Source organism: Zingiber officinale, chromosome 1B (assembly GCF_018446385.1).
Source record: "Zingiber officinale cultivar Zhangliang chromosome 1B, Zo_v1.1, whole genome shotgun sequence".
Classification (NCBI taxonomy): domain Eukaryota; kingdom Viridiplantae; phylum Streptophyta; class Magnoliopsida; order Zingiberales; family Zingiberaceae; genus Zingiber; species Zingiber officinale.
In genome coordinates this window covers 4562403-4585817 of record NC_055986.1, presented here as the reverse complement: position 1 = coordinate 4585817, position 23415 = coordinate 4562403, and the positions used below count along the sequence as shown (strand labels likewise).

At 35.9% G+C, this 23415-nt stretch overlaps 2 protein-coding genes across 8 annotated transcripts; both read left to right on the top strand.

Moving 5' to 3' along the window:
- The first annotated feature begins 217 nt into the window (after positions 1 to 217).
- Positions 218 to 8450, top strand: LOC122047579. 5 transcript variants are annotated; one of them, XM_042608956.1, is made up of 7 exons: positions 218 to 648; positions 2019 to 2113; positions 5945 to 6006; positions 6090 to 6401; positions 6483 to 6695; positions 7742 to 7809; positions 7917 to 8023. In XM_042608956.1, the coding sequence occupies exons 4-7, from the start codon at positions 6216 to 6218 to the stop codon at positions 7996 to 7998; spliced, it is 549 nt and encodes a 182-aa protein (XP_042464890.1). In that variant the 5' UTR covers positions 218 to 648; positions 2019 to 2113; positions 5945 to 6006; positions 6090 to 6215; the 3' UTR covers positions 7999 to 8023. The 5 variants fall into 5 exon arrangements, 1 of the variants encoding a protein (XP_042464890.1); XR_006130597.1 differs by lacking the exon at positions 7742 to 7809 and adding an exon at positions 8124 to 8450 and having other exon boundaries at positions 2019 to 6006; XR_006130598.1 differs by lacking the exons at positions 7742 to 7809; positions 7917 to 8023 and adding an exon at positions 1215 to 1374 and having other exon boundaries at positions 6483 to 6871.
- A 5010-nt stretch (positions 8451 to 13460) lies between these two features.
- On the top strand, positions 13461 to 22085 carry LOC122047561 (putative disease resistance protein RGA1). 3 transcript variants are annotated; one of them, XM_042608944.1, is made up of 4 exons: positions 13461 to 13814; positions 13909 to 14118; positions 18154 to 21616; positions 21803 to 22085. In XM_042608944.1, the coding sequence occupies exons 3-4, from the start codon at positions 18203 to 18205 to the stop codon at positions 21824 to 21826; spliced, it is 3438 nt and encodes a 1145-aa protein (XP_042464878.1). In that variant the 5' UTR covers positions 13461 to 13814; positions 13909 to 14118; positions 18154 to 18202; the 3' UTR covers positions 21827 to 22085. The 3 variants fall into 3 exon arrangements, with proteins under 3 accessions (XP_042464878.1, XP_042464870.1, XP_042464861.1); XM_042608936.1 differs by lacking the exons at positions 13461 to 13814; positions 13909 to 14118 and adding an exon at positions 17688 to 17997; XM_042608927.1 differs by lacking the exons at positions 13461 to 13814; positions 13909 to 14118 and adding an exon at positions 17797 to 17997 and having other exon boundaries at positions 18138 to 21616.
- Positions 22086 to 23415: the final 1330 nt, after the last annotated feature.

Here is a 23415-nt window from a genome sequence, read left to right as displayed (position 1 = left end):
TAAATTTTTCTATGGCATACAATGTGCACTGTTATAATTTAATATTAACGGCGTGTAGAGCGTGTTGTTAATAGTTATTATATATATATAAATGACAACGTGCAAAAATATATGCTACGAATATATATTATAAACATTTAACAATGTATAATGTGCGCTACTAATAATCCTCAAAATTTTCTAAACATATAGTCAAAAATTTTCACACGAAACCTCCCGCAATTATTCGCCAAACATCCTCAGGCCCGCGAACTACTTCACACGCAAAACATCCTCATGCCAGAAACCAGCTGTCAAAACCTTAAATCGCGACCTCTCCTCACATGAACTCCCTCCGCCGGAAACTCTCCTCACGCGAACCCTAAACTTCTCTCCGCCAACAGCGAAGCCCTCTCCGTTGAAGCCTTCCTCTTCACGCGAACTCTCTCCACCGAAGCCCTCTCCGCCGAAGCCTCCTCATGCGAACTCCCTCCGCCGAAGCCTCCTCACTCAAACTCCGTCCGCCGAAACCTCTCTGCCGCAACCCTAAACTCCTCTCTGCCGAAATCTCCGCCTATCCTATCTCAAACGAAGCACTCTCCGACGAAGCCCTCTCCTCCAAAGCTTTCTACTAAATTAAACATCTTCGTCAATCCTTGCCTTTCTCAGGTTGGATTTCTTTTATTTTCTATTGTTTTTCTTGTATTATGTTGTTGTTGAGTTGAATACCTAAAGTGGTACTCTCCTTGGATAGTGACAAAATATGGATTCACTTTGTTAAATACCTGAAATATAACTCTTTCTTGTATTGACTTTCCTTCCTCTTCCTGGCATCCTCCATCCTAGTAATGAAACCCTAATTGATTTAGTTTCATTGACTTTCATTGGCTTTAGTTGCAGCTGACTAAATAATTGCCTTCCTGTACTCTTTTGTTGAAGCAACATTAATATGAAGTTTAAAGATTTATTTTAGAATACATTGAAGATGGATGTTTGTTACCCTAACCATTTTAAAGCAATGATATGTAAGCCGGTTTATGCATGTTAGTTTGTTCTCCTTTTGTTATCATTAGGTTGAAAGTACTATTTGTTTTCTCCAAACAGTTAACTGTTGAATAGAATAATATCTCTAGTTGTAATGATTGTAATTTAGAACAATTCTTCAACATGTGAGTATATAGAGAATTTTGTTTCTTTTTGGATTACAATGGAATTCATTCGTAGTGTTATTACAGTTAATAAGTCAAAATGCGTAGGAATAGGGACAATGGAAATTTTTCAGCATTGAGTGAACTTATCAAAAATCAAATGAAATAGAAGGATTCAAAGAACAGAGACACCTGCAAAGATGCACTTGCTCAATTGAGAAAAGAGAACCCGACGAATTTCCAGCAGGTTCTGAATAATGTTTATAACGTTTTTTCTTATTTCCTGAAGATTATAACATCCAGATTGAGGACTTGGCTTTGTATAGCTTTGGGTTAGGTCTGATTTGTTTATTATTTTCTGGATGCATTTTTTTTACCAAGAAAATTATTGATTTTCTTTTTGCACAACCTGATAAGATTTTGGAATTATATGTGTTTTGTATACATAGTGGAATTATTGAGAAAGTGGTTTGCACACTTTGACAAATACTTTTTTTGGCATCTATTTTTTAACTGTTTTTTATGCTCGTTTAAAGACTGGTGTAAGTGTAGTTGGAAATTGCTTTGTCAAGTAAATGCAAAGATTACTCTGAATTGTTCTATTTGATTTGAAGAGTTAAGTGATCCCTGCACAAAAACCTACATCAATAAATCCTTATTTGTTTTACTAATATAGGTTTTTAATCTTTGTTTTCTGTTCAACAATAGAACTTTGCAATTTTTTTACCACACAAAAAATTACCAGGTTTTCATTATATTTGGGATGTTGCATATGCCAATTCACTAATATCATCTTTGGTAATTTTGAATTATTCTGATAACTATGATTGGCGGTATTCAAGTCAGCCCTATTTGTGGTTGATGATTAACTTTGGAATATCCATTTCTCAGGAAAAAGCAAAGAAGTTATAGTTGTTGGTGGTGGGTATATTGGCAAGGAAGTAGCATCAGCAGCAGTTGAGTGGAATCTTGATATTTCACCTTAAGTAAGAATAACATGATTAAGTAATATGCCCTATTTCACCTTCAATATTGCAATTTGTACTCTCCCCATTTTGTTTTCTTTTGACTTTCATTTTCTTTTATGTATATTAAATAAATATATAAATCTTATTTTGTATTAAACATAAAATATTTGTATGTTAAGGTTTGGGTCATTTACGAAATGGATAAGGAATGGATACATTTACCTTCAAGGCTTGTACCCGAGTATGAAGGAGGGGTACAAAATTTCTTGCACAAGCTAAGAACTATGCCAAAACACATGAAGTAATCTTATGCCCTTGCAAGCATTGTAAAAACAAAAAGTATATGAAATTTGACCAAGTGTACGATCACTTAATTATTAAGGGGTTTAATCATTCTTAAACTATTTGGGTCTTCCATGGAGAAACTTATAACCCACAATATCAAGGTGAAGGTAGTTCAGGAGAATTTCAGAAAGATGATGAAAGTAGAGAGGCATATCACTTATATAAGAATGTCTTTGTGCCAGAAGAAGACGTTGGATACACTATGTCTGAGGCAAAAGATAACGACTTTGCTAATTTATTAGAAGATGCAGAAACTCCTCTCTTCCCTGGTTGCACAGCTTACACAAAGCTATCAGCAGTTGTCGCATTATACAATTACAAGTCTACTAATGGTCACATAGATAATAGTTTCAATGAGCTCCTAAGATCTTAGGTGACATGTTTCCATAAAAAACACACTTCCAGAAACTGTTTACTCGATGAGAAAGTTGTTAAAACTATTTGATTTAGGATATGAGAAGATTCATGCTTGCCGAAATGATTGTTGTCTATTTCAAAAGGAGCTTAAAAATCTGGATATGTGTCCAAAGTGTGGTTCATCAAGATGGAAGGTGGACAAAGTCACCACCAAAGTTTTTAAAGGGGTTCCTGAAAATGTGCTATGGTATTTTCCGGTGATACCAAGATTTAAAAGGATGCTTAAATAAAAAAAAAGCTGAAGAGTTGATTTGGCACTCCAACCACAAAAGTCAAGATCACATGATGTGTCATCCAATTGATTTAGTAGCTTGGGATATAATAAATCATAAACGGCCAGATTTTGCGTCAAATCCTAGAAATTTGTGCCTTGGCCTTGCAACCGATGGATTCAACCCTTTTGGCGACCTTAGTTCTAGATATAGTTGTTGGCCCGTTATTTTGGTAAATTATAACCTTCCTCCATTGATATGCATGATGAAAGAAAATCTTATGTTGACATTACTAATTCCATGTCTGAAGCAACCAGGAAATGATATAGATGTATACTTGGAACCCCTTATCGAGGATTTAAAGGAGTTGTGGGACACATGATGTAGAGGCGTATGATGTATTCAGCAAGTCAATATTCAATCTAAATGCTATTTTGATGTGGACAATCAATGATTTTCCAGCTTATGGAAACCTAGCTGGATGTGCCACAAAAGGGAAACTTGGTTGCCCAATATGTGGGGAAGACGTATGTTCTATGTGGCTTAAGTATAGCAGAAAGTTTTCATATATGGGCCACAGAAGATTTCTTTCTCCTAATCACCCATTTTGTTAGAAAAAGAAGTGGTTTAATGGGAAAAAAAGAAAGAAAAGGGAAACCTAGACCTTTGAATGGGCTAGAAATTCTCAATGCAATGATAGATATTGAAAATGATTGGGGTAAAAAGAAAAAGGATGTGAATGTCAATACTTGGGGGAAAAAGAGGAAGAAACAAGATAGTTCAAAAGACGTACAAAAATCTGTTCAACAGTGGAAGAAAAAGTCAATCTTTTTCAATTTACCATATTGGAGTGTAAGTTATTTTGCACTCTATTCATTAGTTTTTGTCCACAAATTGTTTTAAATTTCCATAACTAACATTATGAAACATGTTAATGGTTAGTTGTAGGGGCTCCTGTTACATCATAACTTAGATGTGATGTATGTTGAAAAGAACGTTTGTGAGAATATCATAGACACATTATTAAACCTAAAGAGAAAAAAAAATCCAAAGATGGTGTGAATGCTCGCAAAGATTTGATGAACTTAAATATTAGAAAAGAATTACATCCTCAAGAAAAAGGAGAAAATAAATATCACTTGCCTGCTGCACCATACATGTTGTCTACAAGAGAAATGGATGTATTTTGCTCTAGGTTGAAGAAAATAAAGTTACCCAATGGCTATAGCTCAAATATTGGTAACCGTATTTCTTTAGAAGAGCGTAAGCTTAATGGGCTGAAATCTCATGATTGTCATGTTCTAATGCAACAATTGCTATCAGTAGCATTGAGAAATCTTCTACCGGAAGGCTCACATAGTGCTATATTTCTGCTTGATTCATTTTCCAATGAATTATGTGAAAGAGTGTTAGACAGGAATCATTTAGAAGCACTAGAGGAGAATATTGTTGAAACTCTATGCATGTTAGAAAGATATTTTCCACCTGCCTTCTTTACCATCTCGATTCATTTGACAATTCATTTAGCAAGAGAGACTCGCTTGTGTGGGCCAGTCCAATTCCGTTGGATGTATTCATTTGAAAGGTAATAAATAATAATTTAATTTTGCTATCAATGGTTGTTTCATGTGATTTTTTTATGATTTAGATTTATGAAAACACTAAAAGGGTAGGTGAAGAATCGAGCAAGGCCAGAAGGTTGCATAGCTGAGTGTTATCTCGCAGAAGAACGAATGATATTTTGTAGTGCTTATATAAACAAGGCTTCTAATATTGGTGTTCGTTCAAATTGGAATGATAATTTGGAAAATGGATTAGTGGAGGGTCGTCCAATTTCTTAAGGAAAAGAAAAAATTTTAGAAGATGACATGTTGCAAGTCGCACATCAATATGTGTTGTTTAATACTGCAGAAGTTGAACCTTACTTAGAGTGAGTGTAATTAATTGCATACTATATTAGTCTTAATGTATTACATATCTTGTATATTCTAATATCTATCTTCAATGATTTTCAATAGGATGCACATTGAGGAGCTTAAACAAACAGATCGTCGTTTCTTAAGTAATGAAGCATTGTTACAAATGCAACATATGGAAACATTTGCTAAATGGCTATCAAAACATGTTCCTTTTAACTCTTCAGGCCGAATTCAATGGCTAGCATATGGTCCAAGAAAGCATGTTATATCTTATACGAGTTATATTATAAATGGACATCGGTTCCACACAATTGATGTTGGAAGGTTGACACAAGATAGTGGAGTTTCGATTGAAGCCGACACTGTTTGTCAATCTAATGCTAATGATTATTCACATACAGTAGAAAGACTATCATACTATGGAGTTATACGAGACATTGTTTTACTAGACTACTATTCTTTCAAAGTGTCTATTTTTAGGTGTGATTGGGCCAATCATGGAAATGGTATTAAAATGGAGGATGGCTTTACACTCGTTAACTTACACCAAGGACTAAAAACTTTTGAAAATGATCCTTTCATTTTAGCATCACAAGCCAAGCAAGTATTCTATTCTAGGGACAATGATGAATCAAATTGGTATGTGTTGCTAAAAGCACCGTCTCGGGGTATTCATAACATGAATGTGCTTGAAGCGGATGCCTATATATCATCAATTGAAATTAACATTACCGAGAAAGAACCATATGCAAGGAATGAGTGTCAGGGAATTGATGTGACTGAGACATGACTAAAATTTTGAGATGTAGATTTTATAGTTATTTATTTTAATTGATAAATGTTCTTCTCAAGTTATATAACTCTATATTACTGTTGCAATATATTTGTCTACATATTTACTTTGTTTGTTTATATTTATTATATCATATTATATGTTTGATCAAATCATTACATAGCATTCAAAAAGATGAGCAAAAAGGGTAAAAAGCATAGCTTAGCATCTGAAGATGAAATTCAGGTGATATTTTACTCTTTCAAAAATCTTAGTTTTAGTAATAAACACACTTGTACATTTCAATATATATTTTTGTTATTTTACAGGAAACTATAGCTAATAGGTTATCGAGAATGGACGCTAACAATTCATCACATGATTTGCATGGTGAAGAATAAATTAATGATGACAAAACTCAAAAGAAAAAGGGAAGGGGTACGTCCAAACTGAAAATGGTTAATGGCCAAGATAAGTGCAAAGAGCTGGAGCGTAATGAGTTAGGACAACTGATTGGAGATAATTCGGTGAAGTACGCTTCTTTTCTAGGGTGCATGATAAAGGAATTTGTTCCATATACATTGGATGGATGGAATGAAATAGGTGAAGAAGTAAAGGATAGGATGTGGAGTTGTCTTCAGGTAATATCTTCAAACACTACATTTTTCATTTCCATTTCTATAACAAAATGTATATATATTTTCATGTTTATTAATGTACAGCTGAGTTATAAAGTTGAAGATTGGGAAAAGAAAGTAATTTTTCAAAAGTTAGCTAAATTGCGGCGTGATAAAAAATCCAAATTGCAAATACTTGTACGAGAAGTTAATACAGGTCGAGTGGCTTCACGAGATCTCAATCTTTCAAAGCCTGAATTTTTGGAGCAAAATCAATGGGACTTATTTGTGAAGAAGACACTATCACCTACCTTTCAAGTAAGTATTTATTCACTTTAAATAGTTTGTTGAAGGAGATGTAAAAGCTGCCTACTGTTTGTGGCTGCTTATTCGTACTCAGAGGTTGTGTTATGGGTTTATGGTTCTGTTTAAATTATGTGTTGCTATATAAGCTGACTACTATTTTTCTCAATAATATACTGAATTCATTTCCATGGCTGTAGGCAAATTTCTCTGCTTTTAATAATATCCCTCAAGTTTGTTTGCATTAAGTAGGATTTGGCATCCAATTGGTTGTTCTTCCTTGACAACTTAAAGAATAAGCTATTCTGATGGTAGCATTCATCATTAGAGATCAAATCTCCTTCTTACTCGACATCAGAATATAAAAAACTCAAGTCCCATTTTATCTTGTCCATTTTTTCTCACCTGATTTCTTATCTTCCATTCTTTTTCTTTTTGTCAACTAGAGTATTTTGATATTGTTGAGATGTCATAGGTTTTAGCAGTTTGTGTGTTGCTTTTGTAAGCAAGTCTGCCCGTTCTGATGGCTACATAAGTTTGTGAGCTTTCTTGCTTGAGCCAATTTTGTCCGTGTTTTGCTTACACGTGCTTTGGTCAATTTGTGGTCAATTATCTGTGCAACAAAAGTGCTAATACTTGATTACTAATTTGAAGTTCTATTAGTAATCAACAACAGTATAACAACAATACTAACACATGTTTAACTTTCAGGGTTTTCTGTCTTATATACGAGTGTATATTCTAAATCGATGAAGGCTAGAATGTACTTTGGTGCTATTTCAATATTATTTTATGCCATGGATTTCCCACATCTTTCACAGCCAACATTTGAATTGGTACTACCACTATGTATTAATTTAATGGCTTGAAAATGTTATCAATAGATCAGGTTCCCAAAACTTTGCACGCTATAGTTTTGTGGTGTCGTTTGTCAGACCAATTAATATTGGGTAAAATCATTTTATGTCATGTGATTTCATAAAGGATATGACTGACCCCTTCTTTTCCATTATTTTAGTGTAATTTCTAATTAATGTCTTGATTTGTTTTGTAAATCTCAGGAAAAGAGTGTAAGATTTAGAACAATGAGAGAAAAAACAAGAATATATTTACACGATGAGCCGGAGAGGTTATGCTTGTTTGGCTCACATTATGATAAATATTATTTTTATATTTCTAAGTTAATTATTGAATATTGTTTCTAACAATTTTTTTTCTAATATTTCTATATCTAAGGAAAAAACAAGTCTGTCAGATATATAAATTAAAAGATCACAAGTTTGGATTGAAGGTCACAAGAAAAAAATGGGGAACCTAGTACTCAAGCAGTTGGAGGGAAAATGGTAATAAAATTATGTCTTTTTTTATTTGAAGAAGCTCATAAGAAAAAAATAGGTAACTTAAATTTGTTATTTTCTTAGAAATTATCTTTTTTATTTGCAGAAAGAAATACAAGATGTCCGCCAGAATCTCAAAAGACTACTAACATTGTTGATGATGCAATTAGCATTGTGTTTGACAAGGAAACAAGGGGTAGAGTGCGTGGATTGGGCTTTGGAGCTACACCATCTAAAGTTGGAGCTTTTGTGCAACAAAATCAAACTGTTAAACAACTTCAAGTTATGATACATAACCTTCAACAAGAAATGCAAGAAATGAGACCCATGCAACAAGAAATACAAGAAATGAAGTCCATGTTTTTTGCAAAGTATGAGGCAACAGAATAAACAAGAACAGGTTTGTAATTAAACAACATACATAAAATAAGTTAATTTGGAATCTACACTTACATGTTGTTTCCGCATCCTAGCCAATAGTTGTTTCCATCAATAGTTGTTTCCGCAGTGTGCAATGCACGCTGTCGATGATCTTTTCTATGGCGTGCAATGCACGCCGTCAATACTAATGACTTTCAACCGCTTTAAAATATGCAATGTGCAATGCGCGCTACGGAAGGTGATCTTGCACGCTGCGAAAAGTCATTTTTATTGCAGTGCGAGCAACGTCGATTATCGTCATAACTACCGAACATGAACGAATTCATGCATACCTGGTCCATCAGCCATCCACTTCAATCCTACGCATTGCTTCTCCTTGCTCATTCTTTTCCACTCACCGATAAATCGAATTCCCTATCAATAAACACTTGCCTTATCTAAGAGAAGATGGAACAAGGTAGGTTCTAAAAATATATGTGATATTTAAAATTTTTGAAAATATAAATAATTTTATCTCGAGCTCAATTGGAAATAAAATTTGAACTCGAGTTTGATTTGAATGGTTCGAACCTTAATTCAAGTATAATCGAATTATAATTTAAAATGACTTAAATTCGAGTTCAGTTAAAATTATTCGGACATTAATTTAAGTATATTTTAATTAAAATGATGTAAAAATAACTACAATTTAATTTGAGATATGCTTATGAGTGATGATGAATAATTGAACAAAATATTATGAGTTCGAATTCAGTTCAAAAAATTATCTAACACATTCGACTTGAATTCGTTAATTTTAAATACGAATCAAATATTTTTCTAGTTGACTCACAAGACTTGCAAACCTTAGATCCGTTTGTAACTTTAAGTAGGAAGAAAAACAACCTCTATTCCCGTTGTTAACCATTAAATAAGCTCTAAAAAATATAAATAAAAAAATTTAAATACATGGTGAACATAAGGTGAGCACCATAAGCAAAGTAGGGTTTAGCCATTTATGGTTTTGGCTTTAGGGTTTAGGGAGGCCAAATTCCCTTGTTCACAAAAAAATGGACCAGGAGATTGACCACTTGCAATTGCGACTGGATCATGGTCACGATCCAGCCGCAATTGGTTGCTGTTGTGCTTGAAAGGATGTCCATATATCTCCACAATGGCATGATATTGTTTACTTTGGGCCTAGGTCCTCATTGCTTTGCTCTTGGGCTCTCCCCAAAAGGTCTCATGCCAATGGAGATATCTTGCATCCTTTTAACCTCATGATCTTTACCAAATCTTTCCAATGTGGGATTTTGATTGAACTCCAACAATCCTTCCCTCAAACGAAGGACCACAATTACTCTCATGGTATGGGCCTCCCTGTGAGCATCCGGTCATCCCGACCTGCTCTGGGCTTCCCCGCAAGCATCCGCGTTCGATCACCTTGACCTACTCCGGGCCTACCTACGAGCATCCGGTCATCCTGACTTGCTCCAGGTCTCCCGCAAGTACTCGGTCACCCTGACCTGCTTCGGGCCTCCCCGTGAGCATCCGGTCACCCTGACCTACTTGCCCCCTGCAAGTATTCAGTCACCTTGACCTGCTCTGGGCCTCCCTGCAAGCATCCGCGCCTGGTCACCTTGACCTACTCCGGGCCTCCCCCCGAGCATTCGGTCACCTTGACTGCTTCGTTCATTACTGCGAGCATCAGGTCACCCTGATCTACTTGCTTCCGCACAAGTATCCGATCACCCTGACCTACTCCGGGCTCACCCTCAACTTCGTTCAAGGCCACCCCACATGGTATCTGGTTCGTACCATGGCTCTGATACCATTTGTTGTGCTTGAAAGGATGTCCACATATCTCCACAATGACATGATATTGTCCACTTTGGGCCTAGGCCCTCATGGCTTTGCTCTTGGGCTCTCTCCAAAAGGCCTCATGCCAATGGAGATATCTTGCATCCTTTTAACCCCATGATCTTTATCAAATCTTTCCAACGTGGAACTTTGATTGAACCCCAACAGTTGCAATCCCTCTCTGAGTTCACCGTCCCCTCATATTATAGTTTCGGTCGGGATGGGTGACCGGAGACCGCTCGGAGGCTTGCCCCAGCTCGACGTCCAACATCTTGGCCACTTGCCCACCGCCGACAACCTTCGGGCAGCCTCCGGCCACTCGCCTCGATTCAAAACTATAATCTGGGGGGACGGGGAACCCAAGGAGGGATCATAACCAATTGTGGCCGAATCGTGGTCACGATCAGGCCGCAATTGCAAGTGATCCATCCCCTAGTCCATTTTTTTTGGACCAAATGATTTGGTCATAGGTATAGGGGATAGGATAGATTATTAAGTCTAAAAAAAATTATACATAGTCCTTACAGGGTGTGCGACATAAAGTGTGCGATGACATAACATCCGTCTATACGTATGTTGCGCACCACGTAGTGCTCGACTACACTGTACGCAATATATATATATATAGGGTGTTGATTTTAGAGTTTATGTGTTAGGGTATAGCATTAAGTCTAAAAAAAAATTTTATACATGGTGCACATGAACATAACAACTAATTGAAATATAATTTCAGATGGGAAGTAATCTCAAATTTAAAATAGATTTTTTAATTCACTGCATTAGTTATTTTTTTAACCTTGTTTAAAGCATCAAGATCAATGGCGGAGCCAGCCCGATTTACCCGGGCTATGGGCCACGTCGACGTTGATGCCGACGCCAACGTCTGAGCTAGCCTCCACTTTCTCTTCCGTTTTTCTCAATAAAATTGACGTTTTTCTCTTCTTGTAGCCGTCGGGCATCCAGGCTCCAGGCTAGGTAGGGTTGTACCTGGCTCCACCCTTGATCAAGACGGATAATTGTGACAGAAATGCATAACCACTACAAGAACAACATTATTTAGCGACCACGTAATTCATCGCTAATAGTATATAGCCATGATAAATATTTGTTGTTAACATTGTCACTATAAGTTTGTCGTAAACTATACTTAGGGATGAAAGTCAATATTTCATTGCTAAGATTAACCACATAACATAAAATGCAGCTAAAATTACCATAATCATTGCTAAAATGCACCAAGGTTAGAAACGGATGTAGCATTATTCCTCACTAATCATGATAGTATTAGCGACAAATGTAGCATTGTTCGTCTCTAACCATGATAGTATTAGCGATGAATTACCCATATTTCGTCGTGGAAACTAAATGTTAGTGATGAATTTTTTTTACATCACCGCTAACCTTTAAAAAAATCACTGCAATTGAGATAAGTTTCAAGTGGTTAGTGATGAAACACGAGTAAGTCGTCGGGCACTCTCCCCAAATAAATTCACTAAATAAGGTAATAGAATACGTATTTAGTTTGGGCTCTCTCCCTAATCCACCCTTTTGACGAGCTATAATAAGTTTCATTAAAGACAGTAATCAGATCTTTTTTCCGTGACTGATCGATTTGAAAACAAAAACAATGTGTTAATATTTTATTCAACAAACAATATACGATAACTATAAAATTAGTACTTATACCATTGTAACTATATTGAATGAATGATTTACAACCTCTACGATGGCTATATGAGAGTTTCCCTAGATTTTTAACATTTGTTACAAATCGTTTCTACAACGTAAAATTTTGTATAAATAAAATATTAGTTATAGAACAAATAATTAAATTTTTATATAAAAAAGACATTTGTTATAGAATGAGTTATTTGAAATGCCTCTAATTCAAACATAGCACACATGTAGTCCTAGTCAAATTGCATCTCACAACTCGATTGACATCTATTGTTGATGCTCAATAGGAGGAAAACACAATAGCTTCTTATAATAGCTATGCATTTTAGTTATATTATCTCTATACCTTGCACTCATTAACCAATCGGTCTTCTTTCTAACAGACGATGAACCCTCCTAAAAGTTATATCAAAAGCAGCCTGAACAAAATAAATTTATTTTGCATGTGGCTAGTAGTAAAGAAGTGGTTATAAATATGTTGAATTATTTATACTTGCTAATAATCGATTGTATATCATCCTTTTATTATCCTCAGAGATGTGTTTTCAACTTTTAGCTTGTAAGGGAGTAAATGTCTTTACTGAGAAACCTAACTCGGTCATAAATAAAGCTGTGTTTAGGTTAATTGGATGCCCATCACTCTGATGAAAAGTTATGGATAATTTACCTTGTTCATTGATTTGGTGTCACAACATATTAGAATGTGTGTCACGTGTCTCCCTATGTAGCAGGTGACCTATAAATGTGAAAGTGTTAATAATTAACAAATGAAATACTTCAATAAATAACAAACTAAATAAAACTTTTGTAATTTAAATTCAAAACAACTAACCGCTAGGGGAACTATTATCATCAAGTGTCTGCAGAACTGGTAGATGTTCAATCCTCTTGGACTGTATGACTGTCACAATATATATAAAAGTAATGAAACTTTATCTTATATAAATGAATTAAAAATGAAAAAAATACATACTATGTAAAAAAAATAATCACTAACATCATCTGAAATAGATAATTGATCATCTGTGTGACTATTAATTTCAATATCTCCATCCTCATATTAAGAAAACTTTGAGCATCGCTAGCTAACTCCACTTGTGCATTTGACATATTTATATGTTGATACTCAACTTTTTAATTTATAAAGTTGGGATATCTCTTGCGCCTTCACCAACTATTGAAGTTGTTTCATTAGAAAAAATATCTTGGTTAGTCTCGATATTGAAATTATTTTTGGATTCAATTTTTTTGTGTACTCCATCAACTACTAAAGTTTGTTAAGATATATGGAAAGACAAGGTTGGAGCGCGTAAGAGAGTTGTTTGAACATGCTATTGAGCAGGTTTTGATCAAGTTTTAACTGTAGGGCTTTGATGAATTCAAGTGTGCATGTTTTGTTATATGTCAACATGAGATCAATAAGTTTTATGTTAGTTTGGCTAATTAACTCCGTTGTTTATGATGAATTAAATCAGGATGGTTGTTAAGTATGGAAAAAAATAATGATAAGAAAAAGGAAAAAAAAAGGGCAAACCCAGTCCTACCACGCTCATCTCTAACTTTTCTTTTCTTCTTCTCTCATTCCTTCTCTTTTCTGCTTCTCTTCAACGGCAGAAAAATCGCAGCAGCCCTAGTTTCCTCCTCCCGCGCCTTATCTCCTCCTCTAGTGAAGAGTAGAGCAGGCAACCTTGCTGCCTTTTTCTCCAGCCACCAGCCCTTTATCTTGGCAGTACTGTCGGAGTTCCTTGGAGTGTGCCAGAGCTCGTTGGACCACCAGAAAAGAGGGGAAAACAAAGCCTTAGCTTAGTTGTTGTCCTCTTTTCTAGCCAAGACAGTAGCTACCGGAGCTAGCTGTGGCCTTCGCCGGAGCTCGCCGAGACAACTGGTGAAAAGGAAATAGGTTTCCTTTCCCCTTTACTATTCCAACAGCCATGCATCCTCTCTGTTTTCAGCCTTCCCCAACTAACATTGTTGCCTTTCTTCTCCTCCAACAGCCAAGAGCAGCAACCCTAGTTGCTCTCTCCTTTTTCCCCCACCAACAGCAACATCTCGCTGCCTTTTGTTTTCTCTAACAGCAGTCCTAGCTGCTGTCCTTTTGCCGGAGTCGCCGAAGCTCACCGGAGCTAGCTGAGACGACCAACGACGAAGGGAAAACAACCCTAGTTGTTGCCCTCTTTTCCAACAACCACAGTAACCCGTAGAAGGTATATTTTGATGCTTTGTGTTAATCGATGTGTAGTTAGGAGAACTATCTAGATTAGAACAGAGGTTTCATTTAGGAATACGAAGTGGTACGAGCTAGCTAGATCAAAATAATTCACCGATTTCAAATCATAGACAATATTTAGATTTTAGGTCATTATTCTTAATAAATAGTATTTTGATTATTTGAGTTATGTTTGATATTATATTTGTAGACACGAGCTCGAGTGGAGCACGGTGACCTGCTGACACTCGAAAATTTTGCTGTATATAAAGTGGGGACATCTCTCTTTGACTCTTATATATTTATCCTTGCGCATAAATAAAGAAATAATGAAATTATATATATTTGTATAATTGTTTTAAAAAGAGAATTAAAATAATATTTAAAATAGTGAAATGGGTATTAGAATAATTAAATCATTGGGGGCAAATAATTGATATTATTTCTTGTTCATATGTGGGTTCATACTGGGATTCATATGGGAAGGATTATTTTAAACATTAAATACATATTCTGAATCTCTTCTGTTGATACCTGTCTTTTTGACTTACTTAATCTTTCATGCTCCATGCTTTTTGAAAGTCTACTTGTTGATACTTGTAGTCTTTTTATCTGTGAACCCTATGATGATAAATTAACATACTTCATATGAACATGTTATCATTCGATATGAAAACGAAAATAATTATGATAAATGGATAGAATGAAATTCTTAAAGTGAAATAATAATAAAGAATATTTAAAAAGTTAAAACTATGAGCCTAGCTTTATACCAGAGCTTTATACCGGAGTATCGGACTGCCCAAGTATTATTATGGTAGTGCAGAAGCCACGGTCTAGAGTACCTGACTGTACATGCGAGGTATGTGTTAGTAATAACCCTAGTAACAATTACGAGATGATTGTAAATGGCTCATTTTTGTATCATATTTCATTATTAATAAAAGGTAAAGTTGGTTATTATATTTATTTCAGTTTAGTGCCAATTGAATAAGTATAATAATATCCTTAGGTAGTAGGTTCTTATTTACAACATATCAATTGGGTGAATTGATAGTGAAATAATGTAGATATACATATATCATTACTCTTAACTATTCCTAGTCAAGCATTAATATACAAGGACAATATTAATGCGTTGAGACTAACATGTAGGTCAACGAATGACTTAATCTCACAAGTCATGGATATGAGATATCAGGTTGACACATGAGTATATATTAGAGAATAAATACTGAATGACTCGCCATGAGAATGTTTCATGGATCGTTATATGAGTGTCATAAACATTCTCATGTGACTATTGGTATGAATAATCCTTAGACATGAAGTCACTACGGTTCCTTACATAAGGAGTTGTGTACTTTGGTATCGGTAAACGTCACCTATAACAAGGTGGACAATAAAGTCGATCACTGGATATGCAATGAATTATGCAGAGGAATGTGAATGATGTAGATAGGATCTATCCTTTCCATATGATGGAAGCGATATCTGTGGGCCCCTTGATTAGTAGGGCACAAGAAAGCATGACCATGTTCAAATGAATCAATATGAGATATTGAACTTATTTGATTAAGTGTGTCTACTTAGAGATCAAGAAACACAAAGGTTGATAAGAGGATGACACGGTCTATGCCTCATTGATCAATCTAGATATCAAGGATAGAGGGACTAAGTCATACAAGATAATAGCCACAGATAGGTTAGGTTGGATCTCGACTTTCTCGTCACTTGGGTAGCAATGATGTCTTACTAGATGCCACTCATTGCTTATGTATCTAAATGTTGATTTGGATACATTGCCAACATTACGAGAACCTATTGGGTACCACACAAAGAACAAGTAGATTTGAAGATGAGTTTATATGATGAATCATTGGATTAAGGCTAATCCGAATTGCACTTGTTGAGTTAGACTCAATTGGATATAATTATTAGATTGAGTCCAATTCAAATTAGACTAAAGGAGTCAATTCAAATTAATGAAATAGTGATTCATTGAATTTGCATTGCATGAGATTAATTAAGACTCGATTGAATTAGACTCAAATGAATTAGACTTGAGTTAGACTCAAGTGAGGATTAATGGAGATATTCATTGAATTTCGAAATTCAATGAATCATTTCATTCAATTTTCAAAATTAAATTTAAAATGAGGAGTTTCAAGTGTGGTTCTTAATAGAGTGTAAATGCACATTAAAGCTCATTAATTGAATTAATGCTCATTAAGTGTTTTTATTAGATGAAAATACTTAAGTATTTTTTTTCTTCATTTTTGAGGTAGATCTTCATTCTGTCCTTCCTCTTCTCTTCTCTGGGCCGAAACCCCTTCTCTAGGTTGCTAGCACAACCTTAGGTGGTTTCCATCTTCAACTTGTGAGTTTGTGAGATAAACGAAGGCAAGACTTGTTTGTGTGGATATCGTAGAGGCGCGAACGTGTGATCGTGTTGAGATCCAAACTTTTTGGAGTCCGTGTGCACACACCAAAGGTATAAACCTCTTATGAACTTATGTAAAACTTAGTATAATTGCTTTCCCTTCGATGGATCTTCTAAAGGAACTAGAAGTTTTCCGGCGCACATAAGCGTGTTTACCGCCCTAGTTCCTTATATCCTGGTGGTGTGATGTAGCCCTTGGTTAGTGTTGATTATGTCTTCCACCGGTGAGGGCTGATAGTCCGTACGTCAGATGACGTATACGACAGTATTACATTCTGAGAAGGTTTTTAGCCTATATATGTGACATTACATTCTCTAATGATATTGGCTAAGTTGCTCACATTTTAGTTGATCTATATATTTATCCACGTTGATATTATATCATAGATGACATGTGCGATTAAATAAATAATATTTGAGAATTGATTTTAATTAATGATAACAAATGATGATAAAATTTTCTAAATTCTAATATAGGTAGAGCAGTTCAATATTCGGTGTTCCAAAAACTAGGGAGATATACGAGGTTGTTTTTTTTTTTTGTCTCTTCCTGTTGAATCTTAACAAGATTTATCTGAAGCTGTTAATTGAGGCATTCAATCTGAGATATTGGTCAATTATTTGCTTTGTTATTATTGTTGCTCTCTAGGAGAGTAAATAATTCATGTCTCATAAGCTAAGGACTTGCTAAATGCAGAATAATTCTTGAATCCAAAGTTAGTATATTTGATTGAGAACTAACACATTATCCAGCAAGGGTACTTTATCTTTGTAATTATATAAAGTAAATGTTCTTAGTCAATGTTTATTGAATGAATGGTCTAAAACCCTACTGTGCAAATTAAATATATTTAATTAACTCTTATTTAGTCCGCTTCTAAAAATAAATAAGTTTAAGCGGGGTAAAAAATGAATAAATTTAACGGTCCAGATAAACTTGTGCTTATAAAAGTGAGACGGAAAAAAAAAGCATGAAAGAGAGATTAATGAATTTAATGGCACAAATAAATCTATTTATCTATGTAATTATAAATTAAATACTTTTAATTTATGTTTGATTAGCCAGCTCCAAAAAAAAAAAAAACAAAAATTGAAGGGGAAAGAGTTTAGTTGAATTGAATTAAACGTTCAATTCAGATAGATTCATTTTTATAATTATATTATATATTAAATATTTTTAATTAATCCTGGCCGAATCAGCTTCCGCTGAACTGAAAACACGGAAGTCTACAGGTTGACCTAGATCTCCAACTTCCTTTTACCAATATTTGCTTCCGGTGAGTATTCGGTAGTTTGCAGAAGCATCGCCCAACTTTGCTTGGATCTGCAACTCCCTTTTAGCAATATTTGCTTCCTGAGAGTCTTCTGTAGTTTGCAGAAGCATCTCACAGTCAACGGCAGCAACGATCACCTCTAGATCCACTTTATTTGGAGGTAATCAAATCTCGTATACATATATATTGCTTTGCTATATATATTAATCCTTATAATTTGCCATCAATCAAATCAATAGTTCGATCTACTACATGGCGTTTGCCACATTGATTACTACTGTCTTTGTTTTGTTTTTGCAACTCTTTTGGCTTGCAGATCTGAGAGAAGAAAACAGGGATCTGCCGCTGCTCTCTTCTGCAATCAGATGGCGGTCGCACTAACAGTGGGGGGATGGTTCGCGCAGGCCTTCATCCAGACCTTGATCGATAAGGCCAGCGATAAATCCATCCAACTGTTTGCCCAGCGCCGGGGTTTCGCTGAGGACATGGAAAATCTGCACCCGTCGCTGCTGGAGATTCAAATCATCCTTGACGAGGTGCAGATTAGCCGGAGCAACAACACCAAGTGGAAGACATTGATGCAGGAACTCAAGGATGCTGCTTATGATGCTGAGGACTTGATAGATGAGTTCCAATATCATGTCCTCAGGCAGAAGATCAAAGGTGAAGAAGAGGACAAGGTAGCAGGTGGCTCCAGTGGCCTTTCAAACATGTTCTATGCTGCTAAAAAAAAGTTGTTGGGTTCTTCTCATTCCTTGGAGGAAGATGATACGAGAGCTAGAGTGAGGAAGATGCAAGGAAGGCTGGAGAAAATTGCTAATCGTATGAAGAGCATCATGAATGTGTTACCACCACATGATAGAAGGAAGCAACCTGAGGTGAAGTTTCAGGCCAGAGAATCATGCTCTTCCCCGGCGACGGACATAATGTTTGGCAGAGACAAAGAACTGAATCAAGTGGTAGACTGGTTGTTGGAGTCAGCTAATCAGGTGGAACCTGCATCGGCATTTGTCAACGATACCTTCTCCGTCTTGCCCATTGTCGGGATAGGAGGGGCTGGAAAGACTACTCTTGCTCAGTATGCGCACAAACACAACAGAGTTCAGGTTCATTTTCACCTCAAGATTTGGGTCTGTGTGTCTGACAATTTCACTGTGCAAGGACTCGCAAAATCTATAATACAATCAGTAGCTCCACAAAAACAATATGATAACATGGGGTTAGAACCTCTTCAAAAACTACTCCATGAGCATATTGCAGATAAGAAGTTTCTGCTTGTTCTTGATGATGTGTGGAGCGATAATAAGAGTATCTGGCATAAATTATGTGCACTACTTAAAGTTGGAGCTCATGGTAGCAAAATCATTGTTACGACTCGAGATGTGAAAGTTTCAAAAATGGTTAGCTTGGTGGAACCAATTTTGCTCCATGGTTTAGACGAAGATGCCTTTTGGCAATTGTTCAAGAAATGCTCATTTGGCACACTCAACCCTGGAGACTATCCGGAGCTAGAAGATATTGGTAGAAAGATTGCTCGTAAGTTGAAGGGCTCACCATTAGCTGCAAAGACACTCGGCAGTGTTCTGCAATCAGATCTGCGCCAACAACACTGGGACACCATAATGAAGAGTGATATATGGAAAGTAAAACAAGATGAAGAAGACATTATGCATGTTCTGCATTTAAGTTATGAATATCTTAATGAAAATATGAAGCAGTGTTTTGCTTTTTGCTCGGTGTTTCCTAAAGACTACAAATTCGATAAGGCTGTGTTGGTTCAAATGTGGATAGCCGAAGGCTTCATTGAAGATAAAAACACAAAGAGGATGGAAGATGTTGGAAGCGACTATTTTCTTGAGTTTGTTAACAGATCTTTCTTTCAAGAATTCGGATATGGTCTATTTGTGATGCATGACCTTATACATGATTTAGCTGAGATGATTTCTGCGGAAGAGACATGTAGGATTGAAAATAACAGACAAACAAAGATGCTTTCCACTATTCGGCATCTACGAGTAGAAGAAGAAGGAAAATTGCCGTTGGAATTCTCTGGATACGACAAGTTGCACACCCTGATGTTGAGAAAAAATTCACCTCCCAATAGCCTCTTTGAAAAACTAAGAAGCATTCGCGTTTTAGATGTAAGTTGGTGTGGCTTGCAGGAGTTATCTGAACATATTGGTAAATTGATTCACCTCCGTTACCTTGATATATCATGGAATTCTGAAATTAAAATTTTGCCTGACTCACTATTCGACCTTTATAATTTGCAAACACTGAAGGTAGAAGGTTGTTCTAAACTAGAGTATATACCACAAGAATTGAGTAAGTTGGTCAATTTGAGATGCATTGATGCAGATGACATGTTTTTGGTGATGGTGAAGGATGTACGAAGACTAACTAATCTTCAAGAATTGCCAACATTTAGTGTTCAAGAGGATGACGGACTCAAGCTTGAACAACTAAAGGATATGACACAGCTTCATGGAACACTTCATATTCAAAATCTTGAGAATGTTGTTGATAGCACAGAAGCACAGCAGGCTGAGTTAAAGAACAAAGTCCGCCTAAATAAATTGGTATTGGAATGGAATGATGAGAAGGATGCCAAGTTGGAAGAGGAAGTAATTGAAGGTCTGCAGCCACACAAATCACTTAAAATATTGAAAATTAAAGGGTACAATGGAGGTAGGTCGCCTAGTTGGTTGATGCCAAAAGTTCTATCCAATTTGGAAAAACTTTACTTAGTAAATTGCAAGGGATGGGATGACGTTCTGCCATTTATCGGTCAACGTTTGCATCTGATTGAACTTCACATGGACGGCATGCCTGCTTTGAAACAACTGAGTCATGAATTTGAAGGCAAGTGTTTTCCCAAGTTGGAAGTGCTTTATTTATACGAGTTGCCGGCATTGGAGGAGTGGTCTTGGACCGAGGGCAAAGATCTATTTCCCTGCATGCGTGAACTTCGTGTCAGCTATTGTCACAAACTAAAGAGATTACCTCCCTTCCCTCCTTCCCTAGAAATGTTGACAATAGAATGCTGTCCCAGGCTCAAATTAAATAGCAGAACGGAAGATGATGAGGAAGGTGGCTGCCATCTACCGCCCTCACTCAAGGGATTGAAAATAAGCCAGTGGCCACACATAACGTCTATTTCTCTAGTTCAATCGGTAGAACTGCAATACTTGTACATCAGTAAGTGTGATGAGTTGAGATGGATGGAGTGCTTAGGTGTCCTTAAATCCCTCAAGCAATTGAATATTGTAGGATGTCCTAAGCTGGTTCAGTTGGATGTAGAAGATGAACAATCAGCGAGCTTGTTGCCGTCTCTGCGTTATTTATGCGTGGACAACACTGCTCTGCTTAAAATGTTTCCTCTAAGAAACTCACTGCCATTCATCACAGAACTTGTATTTGTGTCATGTTCTGAGGAGGTGATATTTGAGGAGCCGATATTGGTGCGGAGCCTCACTGCTGTTACATCTCTAAGCTTCATTGGTTGCGAGAAACTACAATCTCTGCCGGCAAAGCTGCTGCATTGCCTTCCCTTCCTAAAAACGTTAATGGTGTATAACTGTCCACAGCTCCAATCACTGCCAGAGATAGGACTTTCTCCCTTTCTCAAAACACTAGATATATGTGACTGCCCACAGATTCAAGCGATGCCAGAGGATGGGCTTCCCATGTCACTAGATGATTTCCAGTGCTCAGGCGATGTTCATCCAAATCTGAAGGAGCAGTCAGACAAGTTCTTCGTGGATACATATAATAAAAGAGTAAGTACCCTTGACGCCCGTTATTTTCATGCATAGAGAGGTTTTATTTTGCATTCCTTCTATCGTATGTCCAAGCTCCCAAATGTCTTTGCTTTTTTTTAGATCTTTGATAATTAGCATTATTTACATTGCTGATTATTCTTTATTTGTCTCTTGTATTGCATGTAATTTACATGGTTATCTTAGAAGGCAAGGTTGGAATTGGAATGAGAACTTGGACGGATCAATTAATTTTCAGAACAAGGATCTGGTTCTTTAAGGGCATACTATGCATATGATAAGCATCTGTTGGAGTTTGCTGAAAATAATATTCAAGTGATAACTTGATGATATGCTCTTTTGGTGATATATGGTGTCTTTAGAATTGCTTACTATGGGAACAAAATTTACTTATTGTGTCATATTTCTTTAATTTTCACTATATCTCTATGAGCTTGCTAAATAGGTACTATGGCATATTAATTTGTCATTTTGAGATTCGAATATTCTGCAATTATTATTGTCGAATTTGTGACTTTTTTATTTAAATGTGGAACTTATTTAATAATTATGTTGTGTGTGCTTTTAATTCTTAACTCCTAGACTTTGTGATAAATATTCACTTACAGTTTGTTAAAAAAAAATAAAGATACTTGAGAATAATACCTTCTTTGTATATTCATCGTTTCAATATATTGATTATAGTTTTTTTTTTTTTTTTTTTTGTGTGTGTAAGATAGTTTTTGTTTTTTTTTCCTTTTATCAGTGTAAGTTAGTTTGGGATTCAATTTTAGTTGCGTTATAAATTTATATAGCATGTAGATATATATGATCTTAGGGGGTGTTTGGTTGATGGATTTAGGAATGAGGGAATGGAATGATAGTAAAAGATAGTGTTTGGATTGTGGATTTGGGAATGACATTTTGGAAATGATTACTAGATTTATAGGAATCAACCAAACCCATATAACTTGATGGGTTTCATTTCCATTCCTATTTTCATTCCATCCTACCATCAAATTCATATCCATAGTCATTTTCATCATTTAATTAAACGCTCCTTTAGTGTGAACAATAGATTTTTCTTGGGATGAATTTAGTACACTGTCCATATGGATGTGGGATTATATATATATATATATATATAAAAGCTCGGCAAGTTTCAAAAACACTGTTAAATCCTTTCACACTTGATAGCATATTGGTGTTATAAGCAAGCTTAACTCTTTGTATAAACTTGTCAAAATAAATTAATTGATTATCGTTTCACTGACACTTTCTTTATCGGTAGAGGTCCACTAGCTCTTAACCTATTGCAACCTCTAATATTGGTGATAAAAATATATTATTGTTTACTATTTTACAATAAGACTAGAAATTATATTAATCTATTGTAATGGTAAGAAAGAGAGAACAGAGATAAACAAACCAACCAGAAAGAAAGAAAGAGGAGATGAACAGGCTCTCACTCACGTAGTCTCTTTGCTTCCTAGCTTCCTAAGAAAAATCTATAATTAATCCATAAACTTCTAGACTAAATTATGCATAGTATGAAGCTTTCGTCATGTTTAATAATATGGCAAAAGATGAATATGCTCACCCTTAGCGCCCCCGCCGATCCATCCCAGGATCAACATGAAGGAGGTAAATCATGGGCAGCTACTAGCCGGGCTACTAGCCTTTGAAATAGTGACTAGCACATAAGGGAGGCATTTTATCTGGATTTTGCCGAGATTTGAACCTCAGACCTCATGGTGGTAACACCTCATGTGCTAACCACTAGACCGTCCCGAGGAGATTCATCATAACTAATAAGGTAA